Source organism: Anoplopoma fimbria, chromosome 24 (genome assembly GCF_027596085.1).
Source record: "Anoplopoma fimbria isolate UVic2021 breed Golden Eagle Sablefish chromosome 24, Afim_UVic_2022, whole genome shotgun sequence".
NCBI classification, from domain to species: Eukaryota; Metazoa; Chordata; class Actinopteri; order Perciformes; family Anoplopomatidae; genus Anoplopoma; species Anoplopoma fimbria.
This window is the reverse complement of record NC_072472.1, coordinates 22,199,061-22,222,881: the sequence shown is the minus strand read 5'-3', so window position 1 is coordinate 22,222,881 and position 23,821 is coordinate 22,199,061. Positions and strand designations below refer to the sequence as shown.

The following is a 23,821-nucleotide window of genomic DNA, read 5'->3' as shown; positions in this document are numbered from 1 at the left end:
TAGGTAAGCGTTTTTTCATTAATATATATATATTTTGTAGTTCATAATGTGTTTACCCATGGTTTAGGCTTAACCCCGTCTATGGTTTAAACCCACCTCTTCTCCTGAAGGTCAATGATTGACAGGGTAAATAAATTGAGATGTGAAGCTTGTAGCTCTCTGCTGCATTCAAGGGAAACAATGAAACATGAGCACCCGACTCGAAATGTCACAACAGTTGTCAGGTCGCAATTTTAAGAGGCAAAACTGTTCATTTGAAGAAAAAAAAAAAGTAATGCTGTTATCCCAACAGAAGAAAATATGATTTAAGGAACTCTAGCTACAATCAGCTAGCTATGGACAATGGGAAATGGAGTCGTTATTTTTCTTGAGACTGTTAATACGAATTTTGCTTTTCTGATGTCCAAAAAGGTATTCAGTTTTCCTACATGTCTTGAACGCAGCACTAGCCCGGCACAGGGGACAGGACAACATGGCTGCCGCTGCGGGCCGATACTACGGAGAAGGCGGCAGAGCAACGAAAAGACAGAAAACTGAGGACGGAGGAATGACAACGGTGAGGCGTACCCTCTGGCCCTCACAGTCAGTGTGTTAGTTTGTTAAAATCCGTCAGGTTTCGCTTTTATAAGAGATGAATTTAGCTTCACAAAAATACTGCTTATGTAGCAGCTATCGGCTAGCTAACAGAAAGAAGCTAGCTGAATTACGGTCCCGAACCAGTTCACGTTAACGGTAGTTATGTGGGGTTTAGATAGACACACGTTTAAGTGGTGACGGAGTTTGTCTAGTTATTATCATATAGCTGTTCAACCACACATAAACACAAGTTGCTGTACTGTTAAAGCATATGGTAGTCAACCTTAAGCGTACACTAGTCACGTTTATCTCCAACGCATTAAGGGTTGTTTTACAAGACTCACTCTACTGACCTGCCTCTCAGGCCCAACTATGTTAGCTCTGCTCATCTCTACCGGTCTGCTGCTCTGTCAACTATCTCATGAAGCTAAAAGCATCACGTTGCGTGGTTGGTTTACAGGAGAGCTACGATGACCCTCATAAACCGCTACCCTCCTCGGTGGTGCACATCAGGGGCTTGGTTGACGGCATCATGGAGGCTGACCTGGTGGAGGCCCTGCAGGAGTTTGGGGCCATCAGGTAATTATTATTATATTCCTTTATTGATCCCCATGGGGGAAATTCAAGTGTTGCAGCAGCTCAACTACACAGACACAGACAATAAATACACATACTATACTATACAACTACACAGACAATAAATACACATACTATACAACTACACAGACAATAAATACACATACTATACAACTACACAGACAATAAATACACATACTATACAACTACACAGACAATAAATACACATACTATACAACTACACAGACAATAAATACACATACTATACAGCTACACAGACAATAAATACACATACTATACAACTACCGTACACAGACAATAAATACACATACTATACAACTACACAGACAATAAATACACATACTATACAACTACACAGACAATAAATACACATACTATACAACTACACAGACAATAAATACACATACTATACAACTACACAGACAATAAATACACATACTATACAACTACACAGACAATAAATACACATACTATACAGCTACACAGACAATAAATACACATACTATACAACTACACAGACAATAAATACACATACTATACAACTACACAGACACAGACAATAAATACACATACTATACAGCTACACAGACAATAAATACACATACTATACAACTACACAGACAATAAATACACATACTATACAACAAAATAAAGATAGAATAACAGAGCACCTCCAGTTTCTGTGTGTCTAACGTGCTCACTGTGTTCTTCAGTGGTGTGATCTCCATGTTTCAAGTCTCATTAGACCTAGTTTGTCATCATTCATAATAACCTATTAGATGCACTTACAGACAACACAGTCCTGACTCACTGTCGTCCTGTCAAGCTGTTAGGACATGTAGAGTAGCAGATTTTAAAATGTGAATTCTAGTTAACTCTTTTATATTACTGGTATTCAGTATAAGAAATATCCCGTAATGCTCATTTCCATTTAGATAGGTAAAAGGACTTGGCCATATGGACCAAAAATCCTATCTAAGTCCTTTTAGGCTGTTCGGCGGTACACGTAATATATTTCTATATTTTCTAGTGGGCTAAATGTCATGAGTCAAAGCGAAATGTGAGATGCCTTAAGCACTTTTAATAAACCGGACCATGATCAAAATATAATGCAAAGTGTTTACTTTCATGTTTGAAAATATACAGCTGAAAAACATGTAAATTAAAAAAAAAAAAAAAAAAAAATATATATATATATATATATATATATAAAAGAAATGGGTTCACTTCAGAAGTTTTTGACCACAGTAGCAGATTTTGGGCATTGTGGACTGGCGCTGTGTCTACCTCCATGTTGCAAGCGAGTGGGCCAAGTTTTGCTAGCAGGTGAAAGTGCGGATGGTTGTGCTGAGAGAAAATACATTTTAACACTAACATGACTTTACATAAGACGCATAATGTATCACAACATCAAACTATGGATATAAACCGTATTGTGTCATCCTATATATTTTTTGAAAATGCCTTAGACATGCCTAAGATGGTTTGATTGCAAGTTCAACCAAGTAACAACAAACATGTTTGTGACCTGTGCTTTAATCAATGACACATTCAGTAATGATTTTTTTCTTGAAATATTTATTTACAGTTATGTTGTTATGATGCCCAAGAAGCGGCAGGCCCTGGTGGAGTACGAGGACATGAATGGCTCCTGCAATGCTGTCACATATGCAGCAGAGAACCAGGTTTACATCGCAGGCCACCCCGCTTTCATCAATTACTCCACTAGCCAAAAGATCTCCCGGCCAGGGGACTCGGACGACACCCGGAGCGTCAACAACGTCCTGCTGCTCACTGTCATAAACCCCATCTATCCCATCACCACGGTAACTCTATTATAAACATCAACCTTGTGACCGTGTCACAACCTCATTTATGTAGTAGTCTGTTGAACCGGATATGGTACTATATGGTTACAGTTCAGACAGAATCATTTCTTAAATCACTGTACATTTAACAATTTTTTTCAATGTCAGATATGAGTCTGGCTCCATGAAAAATAATGGGGATTCAATGACTTTATTTTAAGTGCTGAAACTACTGTTTGATAAGAGGTACTGCGTCCAATAAGTTGTTCATTGTAAACATATATTGAAGCATACATATCTATAATTGCTATACTGCATTAGCATGGTTGTAGAAGCATGTGTATCTTTTTGTTTTTCTTCATTATATATACATGTTTTTATTAACTACCATAAATGTCCCTTCTTTTGACGTCACTAAATTATTTTTAGAAACGTCAAAAATCTAGTTTTTTAAAATTTGGCTAACAATTAGCAAGTAGTACTCATATCACCTTTACATTTTTATAAAGGTGATATGAGTGCTGTGGAATTAGGTGTGTTTACTATTTTAGGAGTACTTTATGAACTTATCTGTGTGCCTCTGCAGGACGTGCTCTACACCATTTGTAACAATTGTGGACCTGTACAGAGGATCGTCATCTTCAGAAAGAATGGCGTTCAGGCCATGGTGGAATATCCTTTGCAATGATTTGCCTGTTTTTTATTGGCTCTGTTCTTTAACATTAGCACACACTGTAATTGTAAACTGTGTTGATGTGTAATTAACCTGGGCCCCTCAGAAATCCTGTCAGAATCCGACTTCACCTTAACTCATTGCTGCCACGTTTGACTCGGTCCAAAGTGCTCAGAGGGCCAAAGCCTCTCTGAATGGGGCAGACATCTATTCTGGCTGCTGCACTCTAAAGATTGAGTATGCCAAGGTAAGGTCAACACCATGTCTCATCAACTGTGGAGCCTGTTTGATTAACATTAGATGTTACTGAGACGAAACTGTTGATTTTTGTAATGCATCCACAGCCAGCACGCCTTAATGTCTTCAAGAACGACCAGGACACCTGGGACTATACAAACCCCAACCTCAGTGGCCAAGGTAACATGCAGTCCCCGACCCTCTCACCCCCCTTTTTCTTCCTCTCTCTTCCTCTCATTCCACTGTATGGGATGGTTAGGGCTCTCTGCCTCCAGGGGTATTGCCTCTGATCACAGGTGAATGGATTCATCCACTGTTCACCGCGCTACTCAGCTCAGTGTTCAGAGACAGTATTCCCATGATGCCTTTCACAGTCTTCATGCATTTTCTCGCCACACAGCAGGCTCAAAGTAAGGGCATGAGGAGCAACCTCCAGGGCAGCCAACCTTAACTAGAGGCTCATGCATGTGAAACGCCCTACGCACCTGTCACAGTAGCGAATGTAGGCGCACCATTCCTTACATAGGTTCACATTCCCTACAGAGCATGTCACAGCTACACACCCTCACAGCCGTGCCTACTCTACACCACAGAGACTATCACACCTGTCGGCATTCCTTCAAACATAGTGGAGATTTTTATCATGGCTTATATTCAACACTAGCCAGCTGAGTTGGCCTGGTGAGACCACTCGGCACACCTCTGGTTAAAGGTCCCATGAAACAACTCCTGAAATCTAGAACATTTCTCAGGCTTTGATTTACTGAACATGTATTTCTTTATGAGGGTCGGACTTAATGATGGGCGGGGCCTTGGGTTGAGGGTAGGAGGAGCATAAACAATGATCACCATAAGTGACACAGTGATGTTGAGGATTAAACACCTAACTGTGTTGTTGGCTGTTGGCATCACAATCAGCAGAGATGGTAGCTGCTGTTTTTACATTTTTATTGGATGGATGATTTTGCAAACGTTCCAAGTACATAAGTAATTTAATTAATAAAATGACATTAACAGTTAGAAAATATTGATGGGTTAAATTTGTTGCTATGTTTTGCATGTAACCATTGAACAACAGATCTGGGACACAAGAACATTCTACATTTCATGGGACCTTTTTAATGTACAACGTATAGTAGAAACACACTGCATAGTGTTGTCTACATCAATAAGCTTTCAAATCAATATTTGTAGTGTCAACAAATTTGTTTTAAGATACACTGACAAAGTATTGCAAAGACTAGATAACGTAAACATGGTTTTTTTAAAGGTATGGATTACATAATTTGTTATTGGATATGTATTGTGTTGATGTATTGCTAAAACAATTTGTTTATAAAAAAAATCAAGAACTTAAAAAAACAAGCTCCTTGCATGCCTGAAACCTCTATGGAAGAAAATTTATCAGCCACTCACTTTGTGATGACCGACATTCTTCTCTGCCACTACAATGACCAAAATACAGGTTAACATACAAGATACTAGGCAAACTGTTAAGTAATCAGATTACGGGCTATGGGATGTAGAAGATGATACTGCAATTCACATTGGCCCAAGATTCTGTGTGGTCAGCAAGATCATTTTTATTGTTTAAACCTGATTACAGACAAATACTTTACATAAGTTTATCTGTATTGATGATTTTTTTTTTTTGGCCAATCTCTGTTAAATGATGTAGTTTTTCTTCTTGTACCAGGACCACAACATGTACATTCCAGGTCTTATACAGGTGTTTGAAATCTCTCTTATAGTTTGTGCTGCCTTTAGAGCCAGAGGTACTCCTTGTGTCCTCACTGTTCAAACTCATACAGGCTTACATCAAGCTCTAAGCAGACACAGCGGCTTCTACAGCTACAGCATAACAGCACCCACAGCCACAGCTATATGTAAATCTGCTCTGTGGCATACATCGGACACAGTGGGGCAACAAATACCGGAACACAACCTCAACTCAGTACTTCCTTATTCCAAGTCCATCATCACCCCTACCGCCACCACCTGACATGGGAGTCCATTTTATCTTTTGGTGGTGGGTCAATAGCCACCATTTCAGTTTTTGAGGGACAGAAATACTCCCAAGGCCACGCGAACAGACACCTCGCATATCCACCACAGACTGACGTTGATAGATTGATAAGCATCTACAGTCACCTCTCTGCCAGTACAGCATATCTCATCTGCAGAGCCCCCGAGGAGTCACAACACATTGATGATGGGTGCTGGGAGTCAGGTGTGTTGGTCGTTGGGATGTGCCTGCCATAACACAACCACAGGGAGCAACAGAGGAGTTTTCAGACACACTCAGCCCGACCAGGGGACAGACGATACCACACACTGGGGCGGTAAACAAACAAAAAAAAGCGGCCATTCCCTTTCTCAGATGGTAATACCGCTCATCTCTACCATCCTGTGGCGAACACAACACAACGAGCCAATATCCACGGCGACACACAGCTGAACCGCCATGACAGCACATCGTCACAGATATTCCAGATGACTTATTGTCAAGCACTAGACGCCTTTCCACTTTGCCAGTGGCTGACAGCTATTAAACCAAATAAGCAAGCATCACGTGAGCGTCCATTTTTTTTTACATGAGAAGAAATATCCACAGGGGGGCTGATGAAGACACAATCATCAAACACCTATCAAGCATACAAGCACAGAGGCAAACAGATTCAACATCCTTTCCTAAAGCTTCCTACATTCATGGACTCTGGTGTTTTGTTTCTTCCCCTGTACTTTCTTCCCCATTTCCCTCCTCCTCCTCTCTGTGCTGTTCTTGTGTTGTTTCTTCGTTGTTTCATTTTCCCTTTTTTTGCACTGGCCCATAGTTGATGCCTTTAACGCCTCCCGTGTGATGCAGGTTTGGCTCAGTGTGTCTGTGGACAGACAGCCCATTCTCAAACGGTGCAAATGTCCTGCTCTGTGGTCAGAGCACGGTAAGCTGGAAATGAGCCCCTTTGAATAGCAACTCAAGAAAACAAACCGGCGGCAAGTCAAAACCCAGCATGGATGTTTGGATGTACTTTTCTTTCTGGTGGTTGGGATACAAGGAAGTGAAGAAGGAAGAAAAGACTGAAGAGGGAGAATGAGTTGAGGCTGGAGTCAACAGGGTTGGCAGGTAGCATCCTTGCTGAAGACTGCCCCCTACCTGCCCACTGTGTCCCATGCTCCATGTGTGGTGCTGTAAGTACTTGACAGAATGAATTGATAATCTGACTTGATGGTTAAAGATATAAAGTGATTGTGAAACTAAAACAACATGACTGTTGTTGAATTGTTTAGCCCTTATGTTAATACAACAGGCCAATTGCACAGCAGCAAATTTTAGTCCTGTAATTGACACACTGGCTCTGATTTTTCTTGCTAAATGTTATTATTTATTTATTTATTTTCTATCTTCTACACTAGCTCATGTCGAGTTACCACACACTGTATTACCCAAGGGAATGAGTGGGGTCTGTCAGTTGTTGAAAATCCTTTTGATCTAGGTAAAACCTTTTCTTTTTTTTTTTCATCAAGGAGGGAGTGAAAAAAGTGTTTGATTTGGATTTTACTGTCTTGTAGCACTAGTAGTGAAATGGTCAGGTAAAAAAATTTACAGATCTGGATTTTGGGTTAAGTGCTGGTTGTTTTTATTTGGTTTAGCAATGTCCTAAGTTTGCTGTCACATCTGGTGGTGACACATTATTATGACATATCTCAGTAGATTTTGTTTGTTCCAGTAAGGGTAAATTGCAAGTTAGATAGGTATAGTTTTTTTTATTTCTGTTCACTTTATGTTGAACAAAAATATAAAAATGTGTTATATTCAGATTTAATGTACCATGCAACGTTCTATGCAGAATGGGTGGTGGGGGTCGCGCTTGTAATTAAAGTCCCAATACTTGGTGACTACGCCAGTTATCCCTCCTTGTATTGATGTGTGACTTGAGTTTCACATTCAACTAGCATCTGCAACCCAGAGCTGATTAAAAGCAGCCACTGATTTAGTATTACCTCCACATCCATTTCAGTCAGGGTTGGAAATTAGCACCAGTCACTGGCCAAATGCTCACAAAATGTGCAAGTTGTTACTAGATTTGCTCCCCCACCAGCCCAAAAAACTAAGTTAATCTATTGAGTGGCTAGAGGATTTTGCAACCCACCAGACACGGTGGCAGGTGGACTAAAAAAAGTGAATTTCCAACACTGGATTCCGTTTACAAATCTTACAACTTACAAAACACATATTCTGCTGATTCATATTTTGGTTACAGTTCATTTTGAATTTTGGATATTCAAACTATTTTATGTAACAGATGTGAAATAGATTGGATGTCATAAGCTAAATGTAACCAAAATATATAAATACTGTTTAACCTAACTGACGTGAAATACATTTGGGTGATACTAAGAAAATCTGTTTGACAGGCCACTGTAGCCTTAACCTGGTGGAGTGTATCAATGTGTTGGTGTGGATCCCTCCTTGATGCTACATTATTTAGTAATGTGGGTGATTTGTTTATGGCAGGGCGGCATCTTCCAAAGGTAGTGTAAGCTGAGATGTTTGAATCATGCATCATGAGAAACATTTAAGGGCTCGGTAGTTTTTTTTTTTTTTTTTTCAATTGGCTCATACTTATTGATGCTCCTCAAAAATCTGTATAGGCATTAGCAAGCTATAATCATGATAACTATATTTTGATATATCAATCAAGTATGTAAACAATGTTAATTAATAACATAAATTCTAAAACTCAGTTTTAAATGAGGGAATTAAATCTTGCTTTCAAAATGAATTGCCATGACAAGATTGTCAATTTGCTAAAGTAGAGGAAGTTGCCTTTATGAAACGGGTGTCTGTGTCTGCAGAGAATTCACCTTGGTGTTTGTTGAACCTCTGGAGCATGCGTGAAAGCTTTTTTTACAACAAATATTATAGAAAATATAAGTACTTACTTTTTTGTTGATTACTTTAAGCCCAGTCTACAATTTGGTGTTATTTTTTCATTCTTCCACAATGTAATCTAGTCAAAACAATTGATGTCAATTCACGTCTGGTGTTATACGTCTGTCCTATCCTGGTTTGTAATAACTGTATAGTTCTCATAGTTTTCAATAAAACATGCTTAGACTGCTGCTAATAGCACTGATTCAAATTGTACTCTCTAATCTAAACTAGGATCTTTTTATTCCATCTAATTGTCGAGCATGTAATAGAATGTTTATAAAGTGTTGCCAAATTTATACTTTTTAATGTTTATTTGGATTTGACGTGTGTATATGTGTACCTGCACAGATGCTGATGGTGAAGGCAATTGGAACAATTCACAAGGTGTGTGTGTTTGTACCTGGATGGCTGATAGAGGATGAATATCTGAAAGCTATTTTCTCAAAATCACTGCTAAAAAAAAATCTCCATTATGTCACATATTAGATGAGCAAATTAGAGCCTGCAGACCTTTTTCTTTTTTTTTTAACACTTAAAAGTATTAGCCCCCTCTGTTGCATGTCAATCACAACCTTGTCCTATAGTAGGCTGATGTATCTGTTGGGTATTTTTTAACAAGGAAGCTGTTTTATAGGCAACTTTTATTTTACCATTTTAGATCCCAACGCCAATCCCAATAAACGCCAGAGGCAGCCTGCTCTACTGGGAGACCACCCACCTGATTATGGTAAATATCCCATAAAGAAATTGGTCTGAAGTTTAGAGCAGTGGATTACACTCCAAGACTGAACGTGTACCTCAAATGTTTGTTTTTTCCCTCTATCCACTTAAGGTGGCCCACAAGGAGGTTATCATGGCTACAATGAGGACAGCTATGGCCCGCCTCCTCCCCACCGCATGGGGCCAGGTATGGGCGGGCGCGGTCGCGGCAGCCAGCGCTACGGCCCCAGTTACGGACCCCCGCCCCCTGAGTACGGTCCTCACGCCGACTCCCCGGTTCTCATGGTTTATGGCCTCGAGCCCGCTAAGGTCAACGCCGACAAGGTCTTCAACATCTTCTGCCTCTACGGCAACGTAGAGAGGGTGAGTGAAAGGCTGCCCACCAAACGCCTTTGGAGCATTAGTTAGTAGACACCAAAAATGGTTTGCTGCATACACATTTACCATCAAAACAGGAACATATAATGAAATAGTTTGATTGATTGTGATTAGTGGAGTTAAACAGAACACCAATGTGATATGAGTATCATTATTCTTTAACTTATTCATATTTTTAGTCATTTTTCAAGGCAAAATATTAGTAAATAATTAGTAAATTTAATATCCTCAGGTTTAAGACAAATTGAATACATCACCATGGTCACAATAATCTAATCTAGTGATTAACTGGTAGTTGAAAAAAATTGCCATTTGCAGATCAAGTTTCGTGCTCTTTTTATTTCCTTTTGTGTACAAGTCAGCTGTATATTTTACTTCCTTCAGATTAAGTTTATGAAGAGTAAGCCTGGAGCGGCGATGGTGGAGATGGGAGACTGTTACTCTGTGGACAGGGCCATCACTCACCTCAACAACAACTTCCTATTCGGACAGAAACTCAACGTTTGGTAAGGGCAGCTGTCCGAACTACTACAAAACATGAAACAAAAGATGCAGAGCTAGATAAACGGATGAATAACCTCTGTCCTTTTCCCTCGGCAGTGTGTCCAAGCAGCAGGCTATTGTGCCAGGACAGTGCTACCAGTTGGAGGACAACACCAGCAGCTTCAAAGATTTCCACGGATCCCGCAACAACCGCTTCACCTCCCCAGAGCAGGCGGCCAAAAACCGAATCCAGCACCCCAGCAACGTCCTGCACTTCTTCAACGCACAGCCCGACATATCTCCAGAGATCTTCAACCAGGTAAGGAAAGCCGCCAGGGTTCCATCCTGGAAGTTTAGGTTTTTCAAACACACCACCGCCTAAAATTTACACTGACACTGGTCTTTCTGTCCAGGCCTGCGAAGAACTTGGAATCAAAAGCCCCACAAGTGTGAAGCTTTTCACTGGAAAGAGTGAGTACTATGAGTCACAGCCAGGACACTAGAATAAACTGGCTTTGACTTTCCAATTCATAATATTATACAAGATTCTGTCTTATATTTTTTTTTTAATGAAGTAACGAGTGGGTATTAATAAGATGTGTGTAAGAACTCAAAAACATTCACACACAGTTGAGTACAATTTATTCTAGTAATCTAATCAGTCATGTTGTGTGGCACAAAAGGTGAGAGAAGTTCATCTGGCCTCCTGGAGTGGGAATCCATCAATGATGCCATGGAAGCCCTTTCTCTGATTAACCATTTCCAGATGAAAAACCCCAGTAAGTTCTCATCTGGTTACAGATGTTCCTAAATGCTGGTTGTGTAGTTTTACGATACACTGTAAATTGTATAGCCTTCATATCGTATTTTACCGTTCTCTTTAAATGCATGTTTGTTGGTTTTTCTTGCAGGTGGGCCTTACCCGTACACGCTGAAGCTGTGTTTCTCAACCACTCACCATGCCAACTAGTACTCTCCCCACAAACCATTTGTAATGTTTTGTGTCATTGCATAGAGTCTTCTATACAGTTCTGTTGTCACGTTACATTAAAACATTTGTTCAGTATTGACAGAAACTAGGACTACTTTGCTTTAGAACATGTTACTTAAACTATGATTTTGTATGATGTATTTACTTTTATCATGTTTTGCAATCAGTTTTATTTTGTATGTTCCCGACACTAGATTTGAAGGAAAAAAAAACACTACCCTGAAATACTTCAATGTGGACCTCAGTCATTTTATTTTTTAATCAACGGTAACCATGATGTGAATACTGATATAACCAGTGTTCACATCTACATAGATGGTTTGTATTGTATTGTTCATCAATTCTTCACTCTTGACAGGGAAACATCATTCCCATGTTCACAGGGAAGTAAAAAAAATTCTTACAAAGAGAAACAGCTGTAGTTTTCTAACATCTCTGTCCTGAAGTGGTTAGGGCCCTTCTGTATGTTGATACCTGGACTGTAGGAGATTATCACGATGAAGATGAAAGAATGGAGGAGCCAGTTATCTGTTCAGTCACTGTCGAGATGTCATTGTCAAGTTGTCACCTTTTGTAGTAAACAACGCTGTGAATATAACTTTGCCTGAAATAACTCAATCAACCAAAAGTTAGTCGTTTCAGTTTCCACATACCAGCATTCGGTAGCTTGGATCGGGCAGAAGCCCCATCTATGCATACCGGTTGTGTAGCATAATGCACACAGACCTACACTGCATTATTTACAGTCGTACTGTTTGTGTTCAATAGTGCTAGATGAATTAAAGCAGTTAATTTACTTATTCACCTAAATATTTTTCAATTATTTAAGCATGTTAGCAGCACATCCAAATCACATCACTTGAGCTATGTGATGTGATTTGTACACATTTTGTACACATATACAATGTATATGTAATATACTTGTTTTCTTTAACTATAGACTACACTTTATTCAGTGTTGTGTCGCTGTCTGGCTCATTTGTTGGCTGTATGCATAGCCTATATTCGTGGTGTCCTTGGGACCATTACGTTTTTCCATATACATTAAAAAATAAATGGAATGCAGTTTTTTTAAACAAGTTGCACACATACATAAAACAATTAATTAAAAACATTGAAGGACCATTCTTTTACCTTGATACATGTATTTTGAACTAGAATTTCTCTGGAACTTTCAGAGGAATCACATACAGGTAGCTATTTGCCCTAGACCACAACTTTTCCAGTTTATGCCAAGTATGGTTACATAAGGAGGATATCAAGAATAGGAAAGTGTTTCTAACTTGAGCTAACGTTAACCATTGTAGTTCTTTTACTTCTGTTCTCATAACAACTGCATAAACTACTCAAATCTCTCGTCTACATGACTTCCCTGTGCACCTTCAGGTAACAATTGTAGCATTCACAATACTAGAGAAAAGGAAAAAATTTGAAAGCCACGCACGAACAAAAACTACAACTCCCATAGTGCCCTGCGCCATTGTCGCGTAGGTGTTTCCGGTGTCTTATAACATTTTACTTCCTTCCACACAGACCGACGCGAACAAATCGAGAAAGAAGACGTCGCCAAGTTTTAAATGTCGCCGTCAACTGTCGCGTTTTGAGCTCGTTTTTTTTTCTCGTTTAACTTCCATCGTAAAATGCGAGACGCGGTGGTGTCTGAGAATTGACGAGTTGTTGACGAGCGCAGACCGTAAACGTGTAGGCCTCCCGAAGAAAGTTTGGTCGAGGGCCTGTAAACAACATGTCCTCCGCCTCGCAGCCTTCCTCCAGACGGCAGTGGTGCTACCTCTGCGATCTGCCCAAGATGCCCTGGGCCATGCTGTGGGAGTTCAGTGAGGCCGTGTGCCGGGGATGCGTCAACTACGACGGGGCGGACAGAATAGAGCTCCTGATCGAAACTGCCAGGCAACTGAAGAGCACACACGGAGTCCTGGACGGCCGGTCCCCTGGTCCACAGCAGGGCAAACCCAGCTCGGTCGGCCCCCTTGAAGCAGGGCGGCAGCATGGAGAGCGTATGGATAGGGGGAGGGGTGAGTATGGGGTGTCTTCTCGCCTCCCCAATGGCCTGCACAGAGCTGAAGATGTGGCCCTGTCAGAGGGCAGCAGACAGAGCCCAAACACACGTCGAGCTATCGTTGGGGCAGTTCCTAGTCTCCATGGCACCATATCCCATGCCTTGATAGCTCAAGGGTTAGTAGCGGCCCCTCATGGGCTTTTAGCTCCCTTGTCAGGCTCCAGGGCAGGGGCCACACAGATTGCGGTCTCAGCGGGCTCCATAATGGGCGATGCTGGTAGAAGACAGGTCGTGTCCCTGGGCGTCGGGGCTAGCACCTCTGCTCTGGTGGGCATAGACCCCGCAATGTGGAGGAACAATGAAGTGATGGCAGAACTGAACGAGGTGGCCCGCAGCCGGGTGGAAGGCTGGCCGAACCGTCCCAAAGCAGTCCGGGACGTGCTCCAGGCTCTGAGCAGCTGTGTCCCCTTCAACGTGCGCTTCAGGAAAGACCACAATCTGATGGGCCGCGTTCTGGCCTTCGACACCAGCACGTCGCCAGAGTTCGAGCTGAAGGTGTTCGTTGAGTACCCCGCCGGCTCTGGAATGATCTTCTCGGGAGTCCCGGACCTGGTCAGGCAGATGTTCCGAGACTCGGCCAAAGATGCGGGGAAAGCAGTGAACTCTGGGCTACGCTATGTGGAGTATGAGAAGCGGCAGGGCACGGGGGACTGGCGCGGGCTGTCCGAGCTGCTGAACGATGGCGTGCGCATGTTCAAAGAGCCCCCAATTCAAGAGGTCCTGCCCCAGCCAGATACAGGGTTGCCCATGGCAACCGCCGGACGCCCCTTACCAGCGAAGAGCGCAACTCGGCGCCGCAAGGCCTCCCCAGGCTCAGAGAACGGAGAGAGCGAAGGGAGGCCCGATCACCCGGCGAGAGAGCCATGGCCCCGAGGTGCCTACTCGGGCATGGAACCGCTTCCTGGCATGGCCGCCCCACAAGAGGGCCCGCCTCGCTTACACAGCCAACCCTCGCCCATCTCGGCGCTCATGGGAGTCGCAGACAGCCTGAGCTCCAGCCAGATGGCCAGAGAAAGCCCCGGCATGTCCACATCCCACTCCTCGTCAGCGGGACGCCCCACCAGTGGCAGCCCCTCCACCGCCTCCACCTCAGTCTCCCAGGCAGCCCTTGGGCAGGGCCTGGGCTCGGCTGGGCAGAGCAGCAACGCTGGGGCCGGGGAGTCCACAAGCAGCGCCCCGGGCACTCTGCTCTGCTGCACCCTCTGCAGAGAGCGCTTGGAGGACACCCACTTTGTCCAGTGTCCCTCCGTCCCACACCACAAGTTCTGCTTCCCCTGCACCCGGGGGTTCATCCGCAGCCAAGGTCAAGGTGGGGAGGTGTACTGCCCCAGTGGAGAGCGCTGTCCTCTGGCCGGATCCTCCGTGCCTTGGGCCTTCATGCAGGGAGAGATCTCGACCATCCTGGCCGGAGACGGAGACGTGACGGTGAAGAAGGAGAGCGACCCTTGACGTCTCCATCTTGTTGTGGTGAATGGTAAGACGACGAGGAAAACCTGCTTCTGCATCTGTCTTTTCATCAGTGAACACAAGGGATGCATCTGTCCTGTAAGGGGGTCAGCTTTAACAAAACATTTGATTTTGTTTTATAGGTTTATTTGGCAGGGACAGTGCACAGTAATTAAAACATTTGTGTAAATGCACCAGAGGTAGCCAATAGGTTATTTTTCATCCGTAGTCCCTGGACGGATGTTACAAAGTCACCCTAAAAATCGGAATCTAAGATTAAAATTACAACTTAATTAAGATAATTAAATTAACTTAATTATTAAGTTATGCATCAATCACCCTTTACAAGCATGCATACTCAATAAAAGAGAGAATATTAATTTCAGTAGAAAGATCATTCAGGACACTAATACTACATTGTTAAGTACTATTAAGCATGTGACACAGAGGCTCACAAAACACTAACAATGCAAATAAATGAGGGATAATTATGTTAAATAGAAACATGGATGAAAGACAAGATTATGTTGCATTGTTAGACACAAAAAACATGTCAGAAGCACAAAAACATAAAAGCATGCAGAGTATATTAAATACATAAATCAGTATGACACAACTAAACAACAATAAAAGACATGCATGCAGGTAGATGAGGGTCGACCGGTGAATGGAAGATGGACAGACAGGTGACAGCAGTCTGATAACCAGCACTAATGAGCACTTTCTTTAAATTAACTATATGTGTATTTTAAAGACGACAACCAAACAGATGGCACTAAAACAAACATGATACGAAGTCCCCAATAAGAAATGTAAAAAAAGCATTAGATGTAAATGAGATTATTGCAAATCAGTGTTACCAACCATCGTAAAGTTTTTATTTATTTTTTTATTCAGCTTTGCTTAAAAAGACATAGCAGTAGAACTGAGTGTGGCTGATCTGCAAAGCAGGTCATCTTCCATTACTCATGCTCCCTGAGTTAAATCAGCATTGAAGTGATGTTCCAGAATATACAAAGGCAAAGAAAGAAGTGTAGTCACTGTAGCTCTGAAGAATATGTTTATTCAGTATGTAATCACCATAATAATTGTGAATCCGCGTGTTTTCGCACATGATCAGCCTGTTCGTTAAGTTAACATAAAACAAAGGGTGTAGTCTGTCGTGGTGCCAAGAGAAATCGCAATAGTTTGACACTGGCAGGGAAATTCACATGGTGCTCTGAAAATTAAATTAGACAGGATGACGTAAACAAAAGGTTGTTGTAACATCCCCACTGCCACTTTCTCAGCTTTGATTTCTCTTGTAGCACAGTGTCATCAGCTAACCGCTGTACTTCATGTACTATACTGGATGTGGTAGACATGTCTCTAATTCATACCTGGGGGCTTTCTGCAGAGTTCACCAAATTTAAATAAGACTTTTTAGGAATTGATTGACAATTATATCACATTTTTCTACTGTAGTAAATTAAGTGATCAATTGACGTTACCTGGACCCCATATGAGTTGCAAAAAATGGAAGACCTTTTTGTCGGCCTTTTTTTTGGAGGGAACTGAATAAAATGCTTTAATCCCCAAGACCTGCAGACACCCCCGTAGACTACTTTCTCTCCACTCCCAAATAAATGGATCTGTCTACAATGGTGACAGCTTGCACGGTTGTTTTGATAAAAGCATGATTTGCCCCAGGACTACATTACAAGTCTAAAGGTAATGCTCCCCAGGCAACTAGTACTCCCCTTAAAACATTACTGCTGTTAAAAAGGAAAGCCGCTTTGTTAAAATTGTTCAAAAATGTTCCCAAATCCTGACACATTTTTCTTCTTTTGTTTTTTCCCCCCACAGTGGATCAAACACTTTGAAAGCACTTCCCTATTATCTCAAGCAGAGGTCCACTTTGGCTGCAGATCATCATGTGTGCCTCTGAGAACAGAATGACTCTGAACCCCAGGAGAACAGCTACACACACACACATACACACACAGCGCTAACTAATGAAGAGGGACGGTCCGTCTGTCGGGGGGGGTGGGTTTCGGGCTTACCTGGGAGGGAAGAGCTGCTTACGTCACAACTGAATGTCGAGTCCCGAAACCAAATCTCTTCCCCTCTTCGATGTTCCTGAACAGCGAGGGCCTCTCAGCGGGCCTCTCGTTGTCGAAGCCCCGGATAGAAAGCACACGCTTGTTTTAGAACCGACAATCTATTTTTGTCCTTCATTTTTTGTCATACATGTTGTACCGTACGGATGGAGGACAGCGATATTGACAGAATCATGCAATTCTTTATCGAAAAAACTAATGAATGTTCAAAATGTGGCAAAACCATTGGGCCCTTAAAAGCCAAGGATTAAAAAAAAAAAAAAAAAAAAAAAATGTAATCCCACAATATGTCTCTTAGGTATTCTCCTCTTATTGTATGTCAAAAATGTGAATTTACTTTCAATATGGCTATGTAATTTCTATTTTTGATACAATACAAATTTCTATGTATTTGTTTATAGTGATAAGAAGACCAAAGATGGCTTCATGCTCAATGTAATTTTATTGTATTGTAGCCGTGTATGCTGTACTCACTGACAACCTCGATGTCAGTCACTAATTTGTCCATCTATCACAGAGGTAAGCTTGTTTGTTTTTTTGTCTATTTACCTTTTTTTAATTGTATGTATGGTAAGATAATTAGCACCACAATCTTCAATGGTTAACCCACATACTCATGTGACCTGAACAGGTCAATTCTACAATAAATGACAAAATAGTTACGAGTCATAGCCGCTTTATTCCTTCAATCTCCGACGAGCAGCACGCTGTTGAGCCTCCGGCATTTTTATGAAACTTTATTTTTTATATATATTTTTGACAAAAACGTGAAATACCCACACCAGATAATGAGCCCTTAAAAATGCTTTAATGTCCACTGAATTAACACCAACCCCTTGAACCTAAAGGAACTAAAGGTTGTAGACACACACTGCTTGTGAGTGGAAGTGTGTAGAGTGCAAAAGACAGAACCAGTCACCAAACGATAAAAAATATATATTGTAAACACCACAACTAGAACCCGTTCTATAGCTAACATCACAATATATCGTTGATCTGTAAACATATAATTTGTACACAAGGTAGTGGTGTAAATCCTTTGCTTCTTGACATGTGGTTGGTTGAACGCTACAAAGGTGAGCAGTGGTTATGAGTGACCGTCTAATCGGTCACGTCCCGAGGATCGCGGCCGTTCAGAAGGGGCACCCGGTCCCCCCCCCCAGGGCCTCCTGAGCTGCTTTCATGGTCTCTCGCTTCACACATTTCCAGTAGCCAGAGATGCCGTTCTGATGCTGCACCTGACGGCAGGACGGATGTTAGCACATCTGACAGCACTGCTTATTCCAAATGCAACATGGGATTCATTTACAAGATGACTAAGAATGAATAAGTTTAAGGTATACAAATAGTTTTCTTTGCTAAATATGTAACATAAACAGTGAATTAAAAGTTAAGATACATCTTAGTTTGTACATTCAAAGGGGATAAGGAACCACAAAAGGTCCATTTTATGAGTGCGTAGAGATTTTTTTCTAATTTCATCATCAGCTGATTGGATAACTAATTAAATAACTTTTTGGCAGAATAGTTCCGCATTTTGGGAAATATGCATAACATTTTCTGCATAGATTTACAGATTAAAGACAAAAAAGTGAGCTTTAGAGATGCTGGTTGGCGGACCCTATTCCCTTTGGAATAAGCCAGTTTAGCTGTATCCGTTCTTTATGCTAAGCTAAGCTATATTTAGCATACACACATGGGAGGGGGAGAATCTAAACTTCTCCGCAAGTGAGCCATTTCCCCAAAATGTCGTTCTATTCCTTTAAGATGGATGTATGTGTGGTTATGTATAAAAGATGGAAGGCCTTACCTTCAGACCCCGCAGCACTCTGTCTTTCATCACGGCCATGAATTCCTTGTGGCTCAGGCAGTTGTCTCCGTCCATATCGAACAGTTTGAACACCGTGTCCAACACGTTCTCAGACAGATCGTGGCCTGTGGCGATCCTCACGGCTCGCTTGAACTGGGCTGCGATGAGAGGGAGGAAATAATGCGGTCACCTACTTGATAAACTGTTCAGATAACACTGCCCACATTCTAATCTAACAGAGAGGAGTCACCCATTCCGATGGGACGGTTGGCTCCGGTCACCAGCTTCATGGAAAAGGCGAAATCCTCCAGATTGTTGGCGAAGAGGCAGAATGCTTTGAACTCATCAAATGTGATACTCTGCACAGACAAAAGTTTCACTTCACTCGTGTGCTACGCTGAATTAACTTTTCACAGCATTTTTGTGCAGGGAGGTCCTTTAACCTGGCCAGCAGGGATCCTCTTCCTGATGTTCTGCCAGTAGACATCGTTGTCTTCTTCGTTGGTGTAGTGGAGCAGCCACTCGGCGAAGTCCTCTCTCCGCATGGTGTCCATACCTCTGGAGAACTGCAGGAACTCCATCTCCTGGACTTCAGCCTGCAGGTCCTCCATGAACCTGAAGAACAGAGATGGTTAACTGGGAATGTGATGCTTAAAGACCCAGGAGTCCTGCTGAGGTTGGTCACGACAATACTTCCAAAGTATTAAGCAAATTATTATTATTTTTTATATACAGATGATGTGATGTAGGCTGTTTATAGCAAACTCTAAATTCATATAAAAGGGCAAACAAATGGCTTCTCCTCTGCATAATTTTACCGTTTCTGTTTGGTATTGATTGCAAAGTTTGCTCTTATTTAAGACACCAAACCTTGGATATTTCATTCTCTTGCAAGTTTAACCACCTAAAATACATTAAGATACAGTACTGCTCGACAGTGTGCAACGTCAAACAGACTTTTGGTTCACTGAAACATTTTGACAGTCCACAAAATACATCTGTCGCGTATCAGAGCGATGGTGAAGTGGTTAGTGACCATGTTGTGATGCTGCTCACCCTGCAAACACACTGTGTATTGATCAGCGGCCGCACAGTGGATAACGAGCATTACGACCTGTGCTGCTGATATGAGGCGTCTGTAGTCTGAGGACTGAACATGTGATTCAGTGTTCTGCACTTTGCATGTGAGGACAGAATGAAGTGTTGAGAGGCAAGAATTTAGCCCTGAAACTCTGATGATTGAGCCAAAGAAATTGTAAAATAATGTAATACAAAAGTGAATTTAATCAAAGGAGGTGATGACAACAACTGACAGGGACGTTTATTTTTTGATAAAAAAAATTAAAAAAAACAGACTAAAGAAAAGGATTTGGTTCTAAAAATATTTACAACCACAGGTTTGATGTAAAACGTTTGATTTCATCATCAGATCCAACTCTTGCTCAAATGTTTGCTTAAATTAAAAAAACTCACCTTTCTAAAAAAAAAAAAAAAATGTGTCCTTCTTAGTGTCATTAGTCCTCCTCTATACAAAAGTGTACAGTATGTTCACTATTTTGGAGATACAGATCAGATATTCCACACATTTTGCAGGATTCTGGCCACCGAGATCACCTCGACATCTAAAATGTAGACTTGTACACACTATGTGATCACTGACCGCAGAAGGTGTGTGTGTGTGTGTGTGTGTGTGTGTGTGTGTCGTGTGACATTTCCTCACCTGTGGAACTCCTGATACTTTAACTTGTTTTCTCCTCTCTTGCCGAAGAAGTACGTCTGCAGAGTAGTGTTGGCGCTTTTCCCTTCCTCCGCTGGCTTCTGTAAACATCCAGGGAATGTACAACCGCACAGCGCTTTGTTACTATGACAACCGACAGCAATTCTTAAAAGCGACTAAAATGAAGCTCGGCTTTCCTTTTAAGGGAACGTGAATAACCCACCTCTGTGCCGTCCTTGGGGATTCTCATTTTATTTTTCCTGATTATGTTTTTCAGCTTCAGAAGAAGAAAAAAGAAATAGAAACAATGTTAACATTTAACCAGAGAAATTGAGAATGACCTTCTGCACTGGATTTTATTAAATGGCAAAATGTGAACATAGGTCCCTCATAAAACCTATATTCCTAATATATTCCATAACCTACATCTACGTCACACACACATAACAGACACTGGATCAGATGACAAGTCGTGCACCTCTTCTCTTTTACTTAATGCTTTGGGCTTCTAAACATGAGACACAAGGTGCATAGCGTGCCAACATGCAGTCTACCAGTCCTGATCTGGAGTCAGTTCCAACAAGTCCGGTTGGAGGAGACACAAAAATGTCAAGTGGCTTTAAATAAATGGACTAAACTGAGTGCTCCGACTCAGGCTGAAGAAATGCAAACACACGACCGGTGGAAAAAGTAGCTTGCAGAGCAGCTCTCCCTCACCTTCACGCGGCGCCATGGTCCATACTTACAACGGTGGGGGCATCAGTGCTTGAGGCAGCATTAAAAAGGTGGCAAATATTTTGACAATTTGAAAGCACGCACAACAGAATCACAACCCTCTCAGTGCAACCTGTCCTCCCATTATTACAGCACTAACATATGAAACAATCTGTTTAGAGTTCAGTAAATCCTGATATATGTCTGGGGTCTTACCTTAAGAAATTCCTTTTGATCCACCTGCTCGTTGCCGTCGACATCAAGCATTTTGAAAGCTATGTGAAACCCTGTGTGCGGCTCTGCAACAGTAATGAACGGTCAGTGAACTATGTCTCTATATTTACCACACAAGAATCAAAGCACTCGGTCAGTAGAGCAAGGCAGCATTTCTCTTGACACAGCCTGGAAAACAGCGTTAAATCAGGTCAACAGCTGCTCCGCCGACATGTGCAGGTGTGCAAAAGCTTAGCCAGCCAACAGGGAAAACAAAAGCAGTATTCTTTCAGAAGAGGAAAATATGCACGTGCATCCGTTTAGCAGAACTTCACTGAGAGTGGGGGAAACGGCACAGTTGCTCATGCAAGGTCTGAGCATCTACTCACTGGTCAGGATGGTCAGCAGGAACAGATACTCTGTGTAGGATATCAAACCTGCAAAGAAATGTACACTGAATTATACTCAGGAAATACGATAACCATGAAATAAATTGACAGGCTTTGAAAAAAAAAAATGTCCCGTGTGTTGGCCGTGGACAGACAGAAGACTCACCGTTGTCGCCGATGGTTCTGAACAGCTCGTTACCAGCCCGAGCTTTAGAGGCAGTCTCCAGCATGCTGGTAACTTCCTGCAAAGACGCCAAAAAGAAACAGATAAAAGCACAAACTGATGACTGTGATCTACATGTGCATTTTGAAACTAACTTATTTACACAATGTGATGGTGGAAGCATACTTTCTCTGTTAAAATTCTCTTCTGCAGCTTCCCTACGTGAGAAGAAAGAGGGAAGATGTGTTAATAAGAATACAACAACAACAAAACAGAATAAATAATAGCACATGGATGGCATTAAACCGGTTTCTTTTATCCCCCCATGCATCTTGGTTTTATACATCTGAGTGTCAAGAATGCATCTCAATGTCAGACTGGAATCAAATCATTTTTTTAATTTCTAAAATGACGCCTTTTAGGGCTAATAGACAAATAGTGTAAATAAGTCTTCTGGCCCCTGTATGACTACAGGTGAATAAAAGCAAGGTGTCACTTTTCTTCCCCTTTCTAACTGGACGTGGGTGCAGCCTTACGGTCAACGTTCTCCAGCATCACCGAGAACAGGAAGTCTCTCGGGGTCATGTAGGGCTCCTGCTCGTAGACCACCGAGGCGAACTGGTTGAATCGGATCCTTCTGGCGGAAGGCTGGGGAGCTACAGCAGCTTCCTGAAACGGCATAGCAAGTGTCATAAATGAGACTGGAAGCTAACAAACGATGTGAGTACTCATTGGCGGCGGCTGTGGCGTAGTGGAGAGCAAGGTAGTTCTCCAATCAGAGGGTCGGTGGTTCGATACCCGGCCTCGGCAGTCGATGTGGGCAAGACACTTAACCCCAAGTTGCTCCTGAAGGCTTGCCATCGGTGTGGACTGGATGATGAATGTTAGTTAGAGTCTGATGGTGGCACCTTGATGGTAGCCTGTCATCAGTGTGTGAATGGGTGAATGATATGTAATATACTACTGACTGTAAGTCGCTTTGGATAAAAGCGTCTGCTAAATGACTGTAATGTAATGTAATGTAATGTTAGCCAGAGAGCTAGCTAGCTAGTTCAGTCTGAGGTGTGTCTGGGGGGCGTTGGCTGTTGATACTAAAGTATTTTACGCCCTTTCTATAAATATGAATATATCTCGCTTTTATTTGTATTTATCAGCATATTACCTACTATTTAAACAGACAAAGTGTATCAGCATGCTCCTGGTCCGACGATAGAAACTTTTATTAGCCGTGTTAAGTTCCTTACTCACTTTTGGAACCTCAGCGTGAACGGCGAAGGGCAGAGTCCTGTTGTTGGCGTGATACTGGTAATAACAGATAAACCCAGTTCCGACAACAGCCCCCACAATACCGGGTCCGAGGGCCCGGCGCAGTGCGAAGCTCTTCAGAGACCGGGGGCTCCTCAAAGCATTCCGCAAGACGGCGGCGACCCTTCCCAAGCTGGCCATCTTTATCAGGAAGCTAGCTCACTAGCTAGCTGGGTGAACTGCCGAGGCTTCCGTAGCTGCGCACTGTAGGTGCGCAGAGAGCCGTGCTCCTGGTCACATGACGTCATCGGTAACAGAAAGACCATACATGTTATTAGAATGGATAAAGGATTTCAGGTGATAAATTATTACCTGAAATCCTTCATTTTTATTATTATTATTATTATAAGTATTATTACTAATAATACTTATTATAATAATAAAAATGAAAAGATTAAATCAATGATAATAATTAATAAAGATAAAGACTTCATGACAAAATACCCTGAGTCTTCCTCGTAGCATTTATTGCATTCGTATTAGTTGTTG

General features: G+C 42.0%; 3 protein-coding genes across 5 annotated transcripts; 2 read left to right on the top strand and 1 right to left on the bottom strand.

Annotated features, from left to right (window-relative positions):
- Positions 1 to 449: 449 nt before the first annotated feature.
- On the top strand, positions 450 to 12,478 carry hnrnpl (heterogeneous nuclear ribonucleoprotein L). 2 transcript variants are annotated; one of them, XM_054625907.1, is made up of 14 exons: positions 450 to 556; positions 1,037 to 1,155; positions 2,762 to 2,999; positions 3,568 to 3,653; positions 3,805 to 3,901; positions 3,999 to 4,071; positions 9,176 to 9,211; positions 9,486 to 9,554; positions 9,660 to 9,910; positions 10,310 to 10,431; positions 10,526 to 10,727; positions 10,822 to 10,879; positions 11,092 to 11,187; positions 11,320 to 12,478. In XM_054625907.1, the coding sequence occupies exons 1-14, from the start codon at positions 473 to 475 to the stop codon at positions 11,376 to 11,378; spliced, it is 1,590 nt and encodes a 529-aa protein (XP_054481882.1). In that variant the 5' UTR covers positions 450 to 472; the 3' UTR covers positions 11,379 to 12,478. The 2 variants fall into 2 exon arrangements, with proteins under 2 accessions (XP_054481882.1, XP_054481883.1); XM_054625908.1 differs by lacking the exon at positions 9,176 to 9,211.
- Positions 12,479 to 12,896: 418 nt separating this feature from the next.
- LOC129113554 (interferon regulatory factor 2-binding protein 1-like) lies at positions 12,897 to 16,855 on the top strand. Its single transcript, XM_054625921.1, has 2 exons — positions 12,897 to 14,950; positions 16,768 to 16,855. The coding sequence occupies exon 1, from the start codon at positions 13,144 to 13,146 to the stop codon at positions 14,923 to 14,925; it is 1,782 nt and encodes a 593-aa protein (XP_054481896.1). The 5' UTR covers positions 12,897 to 13,143; the 3' UTR covers positions 14,926 to 14,950; positions 16,768 to 16,855.
- A 1,295-nt stretch (positions 16,856 to 18,150) lies between these two features.
- On the bottom strand, positions 18,151 to 23,511 carry micu2 (mitochondrial calcium uptake 2). Of its 2 annotated transcripts, none has more exons than XM_054625923.1 (12): positions 23,276 to 23,511; positions 22,564 to 22,696; positions 22,214 to 22,245; positions 22,031 to 22,106; positions 21,865 to 21,912; positions 21,479 to 21,561; positions 20,772 to 20,825; positions 20,552 to 20,649; positions 19,275 to 19,446; positions 19,082 to 19,190; positions 18,832 to 18,989; positions 18,151 to 18,259 (listed from the first exon to the last, which is right to left on the bottom strand). In XM_054625923.1, the coding sequence occupies exons 1-12, from the start codon at positions 23,471 to 23,473 to the stop codon at positions 18,155 to 18,157; spliced, it is 1,266 nt and encodes a 421-aa protein (XP_054481898.1). In that variant the 5' UTR covers positions 23,474 to 23,511; the 3' UTR covers positions 18,151 to 18,154. The 2 variants fall into 2 exon arrangements, with proteins under 2 accessions (XP_054481898.1, XP_054481899.1); XM_054625924.1 differs by having other exon boundaries at positions 18,151 to 18,253.
- Positions 23,512 to 23,821: the final 310 nt, after the last annotated feature.

Coding starts and splice junctions, on each gene's coding strand:
- hnrnpl (XM_054625907.1), top strand. CDS start 473: ATGGCTGCCGCTGCGGGCCGATACTACGGAGAAGGCGGCAGAGCAACG. Junction 3,000..3,567: donor CCATCTATCCCATCACCACG/GTAACTCTATTA, acceptor GTGCCTCTGCAG/GACGTGCTCTACACCATTTG. Junction 3,902..3,998: donor TAAAGATTGAGTATGCCAAG/GTAAGGTCAACA, acceptor ATGCATCCACAG/CCAGCACGCCTTAATGTCTT.
- LOC129113554 (XM_054625921.1), top strand. CDS start 13,144: ATGTCCTCCGCCTCGCAGCCTTCCTCCAGACGGCAGTGGTGCTACCTC.
- micu2 (XM_054625923.1), bottom strand. CDS start 23,473: ATGGCCAGCTTGGGAAGGGTCGCCGCCGTCTTGCGGAATGCTTTGAGG. Junction 22,697..23,275: donor TTCACGCTGAGGTTCCAAAA/GTGAGTAAGGAA, acceptor ATGCCGTTTCAG/GAAGCTGCTGTAGCTCCCCA. Junction 18,260..18,831: donor GAGTGCTGCGGGGTCTGAAG/GTAAGGCCTTCC, acceptor TCCTGCCGTCAG/GTGCAGCATCAGAACGGCAT.